The sequence below is a fragment of the Gastrolobium bilobum genome, unplaced genomic scaffold (genome assembly GCF_033153095.1).
Source record: "Gastrolobium bilobum isolate Gb01-03AN ecotype WA unplaced genomic scaffold, APGP_CSIRO_Gbil_v1 utg107053, whole genome shotgun sequence".
In the NCBI taxonomy this organism is placed as follows: domain Eukaryota; kingdom Viridiplantae; phylum Streptophyta; class Magnoliopsida; order Fabales; family Fabaceae; genus Gastrolobium; species Gastrolobium bilobum.
In genome coordinates, this window is record NW_026898338.1 from 46981 (window position 1) to 50683 (window position 3703).

The 3703-nt window shown below is 30.7% G+C and overlaps 1 protein-coding gene across 1 annotated transcript; it reads left to right on the forward strand.

Annotated features, from left to right (window-relative positions):
• Positions 1 to 405: 405 nt before the first annotated feature.
• Positions 406 to 2649, forward strand: LOC133315020 (uncharacterized; the record flags this gene model as incomplete). Its single annotated transcript, XM_061516564.1, has 10 exons — positions 406 to 555; positions 645 to 672; positions 987 to 1083; positions 1183 to 1307; positions 1428 to 1512; positions 1608 to 1740; positions 1850 to 1967; positions 2128 to 2216; positions 2344 to 2502; positions 2584 to 2649. Coding segments are annotated over exons 1-10 (1050 nt in total), but the record flags the coding sequence as incomplete, so codon positions are not given.
• Between the last annotated feature and the right edge of the window lie 1054 nt (positions 2650 to 3703).

Below are 3703 nucleotides of genomic sequence, written 5' to 3' on the forward strand. Positions count from 1 at the left end.
CTGTTTTATTCCATGAAAATCTCATTTATAACTACTGAATCACTCTTTTGTCGTCATCTTCGTTTTTTAAATAATTGATGGTTATCATGTACTCTAATCATTTTTTTTAACTTTTATTGAGTTTAATTCAAATCTTTACGTTTTTTGAAAAAAAAATGGGATATTCATATTGTTATTAAAACAAATGACTGTTTTATTCCATGAAAATCTCATTTATAACTACTGAATCACTCTTTTGTCTTTTTCTTTGTTTTTTAAATCTTTGTTCAGTTTAATTCAAAAACTTCACATTTTTTAAAGAAGACAATTCAAAAACTATAAATCACTCTCATTTATACAATTCCTGCTACGCATTATTCTTCAACGTCGGTGATTGCTTCTCTGTTTTTTCTTCTTACACAAAATATGAGTTCAAAATATGATTTTCTGAAGGATGTTAATCCTGCCAAAGAGGACTGGAGGATTAAGGTGAAGGTGGTTCGGACTTGGAAAGTTCCTAACTTTCAGCGTAAAAATTTGGAGGACAATCTTGAAATGGTTTTATTGGATGAACAGGTTGTGTTTTGTGTTTTAAAAATCTTCCATCTTTGTTTTGATCATTTTAGTTAACGTTGTTGACATAAGTTGGCTCCATTCTTTTGTAGGGTGGTAGGATCCACACCACTGTCAAAGGTACCTTACTTAGTCGGTAATAGTTCTTCCTCACTGTTATCCTTTTTTTAATTATTGCGGGTTTTATTTTTTCCCATACTCTTTGCTGCCTTTTTTTAATTTTTAAACGTCATTGGTTTATTCTGTATCATGACTATTTCCTTATTTTTAAACTCTTTGCGGTTATAGTTTTGTGTTTTTAATATTTTGTCACGAGTAATCTTATTCTGTATCATTATTTTTTTCATTAACTGTGTTTTTTATGTTTCTGTATTCGTTTTTTATTATTGCATAATTTTTTTCACAAACTCTTTGCTGCGTTTTTTTTTTTGTAGACGTCATTGGTTTAATATCAAGAATTGGGAAAGTTTGTGATCGTGTGGTTTCTGGTAGGAAGACAAAAATGGTGGTGTTGGAGCTTGACGACCTGAGGTACTTACAAATGTTTAGTTAAATGAATTATTTTTGTCCAGCTAACATAGCTTATATTTTACGCGTATTAACGTTGTGCTTGCTGCAACTCACGTGTAGGGGTCATAAGTTGGAGTGCACTTTGTGGGAGCATTATGTGGATGAGGTCCAATCTTTTTTGGCAGACAACGACGATCCTCATAACGTCCTGATAGTCCAATTGGGAAGGATTAAGTGTTTTAGAGGTATGTTTTTTCCAAACAACGTTGTTTTAATTTTTTCTTTTATAATCAGTTTTTATGCACGTTATTTTAATTAATTTTGCTTCTGTATTCAATGTTTATCTGAACCTTTTAACTCAATAGGTAAGGTCGGGATAACAAATACAAAATATACAACAAGGATTGTAATGGATTCAAAACTGAATGAGATTGTTGAGTTCAAAAAATGGTGTGTACCTTCTTTCTTCAGCTCATTTATTCGGTTATTGATTAATGGATTTTCATATTTTTTTGATTTTTAAATTATTAATTTTTGCGTTATAGTCTCTCGATTGATGGTGTGGAAAGTAGTACAAGGATGACTCAATTGTCTACTCAGTCATCCTATTCTTTCGAAAATGATTTTCTTAAGGAGACTGAAAAAAAGTCTATCAGTGATGTGAAACTTTGTGTTGAGGTAAATGTTCAAATTTTATTTTTACTTTTCTTTAATTTTTACTTTCCTTTAATTCTGTCAATTTTGTATTGATGATATTTTATGTTAAACTGCGATTGCTTTAATTAAGGTAACTACCTGCATCACATACGGGACTATAAAGGCAATTGAGAGCAAATACAACTGGTGGTACAAGTCATGCAAAAAGTGTCCATTTTCCGTTTATGAGGATTTTGAGAAGTGGTATTGTAAGAACTGCCAAAAACATTGGGAAGATTATTATCCGAGGTAAAATATTCTTCTTAGTTTATAACCTGTCTTTAATCCGTATCATTCATGTACGTTGCTGATATACAATTTCGCAAAACTCCAGATTTAGTGTTTAGGTCAGAGTTGTGGATAACACAGATTCCGCATCCTTTATTCTGTTTGATCGCGACTGTGTGTCTTTGTTGGGAATGAGTGCTGCTGAATTGCGCGAGCTGCATTTCAAGAGGGTTTGTTTTTTAATTGCTGTGTTATGGTTAAAATGTATTTTTTGTCGTTTTGTGCTCTCTGTTTGCGCTGTCTATGTTCTGTTCTTTTTTTTTAGAATAATTTTTTTTCTCTTTTCATTTTTTTTAGGGTGCCGATTTGGATCAATTTCCAAATGAGTTAAATGTTCTGAATGAAAAGTCAATGTTGTTCAAGATAAAAGTTAAGCAAAAGGATTTGAACACAAATAGTGAGCCCAAATATCAAGTTGTAACCTCAGCGTTCATTAAGTCTCTTATAGATCCAAATGTATGCTGCTTATATATTTCTTTTAGATAACTATTTTTCTTATACATTATATTTACTGTTGTTGGTTGTTGTCTATCACAGGATGAAGCAAATTTCGATAATGCACGCGAAAATGAAGTTGTTTCGCCGGAACTGGAAAAGGTTGCGGTGAGCTATGAATTCGATTTAGATTCATGTTATTAAAAATATATAAATACATATTTGACATACCTTTTTTATCTGAAAAAAAAAACAAAAAAAAAACACAGGATGTTGAAAGTCAGACCTGTGACAGTGCTGACGTTAGTGATGTCTCTCTGACGATGTTGACACCTGTGCTCACTTCTCATGATTCCATTGCTGGAGAATTTAAATTTTCAGCTGTTCGGCCGACAAAGAAAATAAAGCTTGAAAAGGAGTTACGTACTGTGGTTCTTATATTTTTATTTAAAATTCATTTGTGTTTATATGTATTTTTTCTTACGCGAAGTGAAAACAGTGATAATTTATTTTTTCTTTTTTTTTAAATAGATTTGATGCAGAGGCAGATGAGAGTACGCTGTAGATTGGGCTGCTGTGACTGAAGAGTGTTATTTTGCGTCTTGGGACATGATGTTTATTTGACAAACTCTTGCATAGACATTTTTTTTGTTGGAGTTACATCTTTAAGTGTTTGCATCTTTTTTAACTTACGTTTATTAAATGTCCAAGTTTGTGATGTTTTGCTATGTTGAGTACAACAAAAACAAAATGTTACGTGGTGTTTATTAATGTATTCGTTTGCGCTTTTCTTTTTAAGAAAAAAAATAATTCATTGTTTGTGTAAGGGATATAATTCACTCTTTTATTTTTATTAACGTTAATAACTGGAATTCAAGTATTTCTTTTGTTTTCCAAACAAACACAATATCCGTACTCATCTTAACATCACAAGCTACAAAATTTAACTTTAATTATATTAACCTTATTAACTTCAATTTCCTTTGTTTACATCTCTGTTTATTTTTTAACTGGACCGAATGTAAGTAGGTTCTAATCGTTTTGTTTTTTTAATCTTTAATCAGTTTAATTAAAAAACTTTACATTTTTTAAAGAATACAATTCTATTTGCTCGAAAAAAAATTAATTAGTAAAAAAAAAATTATACATATCCCGACCTTTGTTCCTTATTTTCAAATTTTCAAATTTGAATCTTTTATTAACCTCTTGATTCAGTTGAATC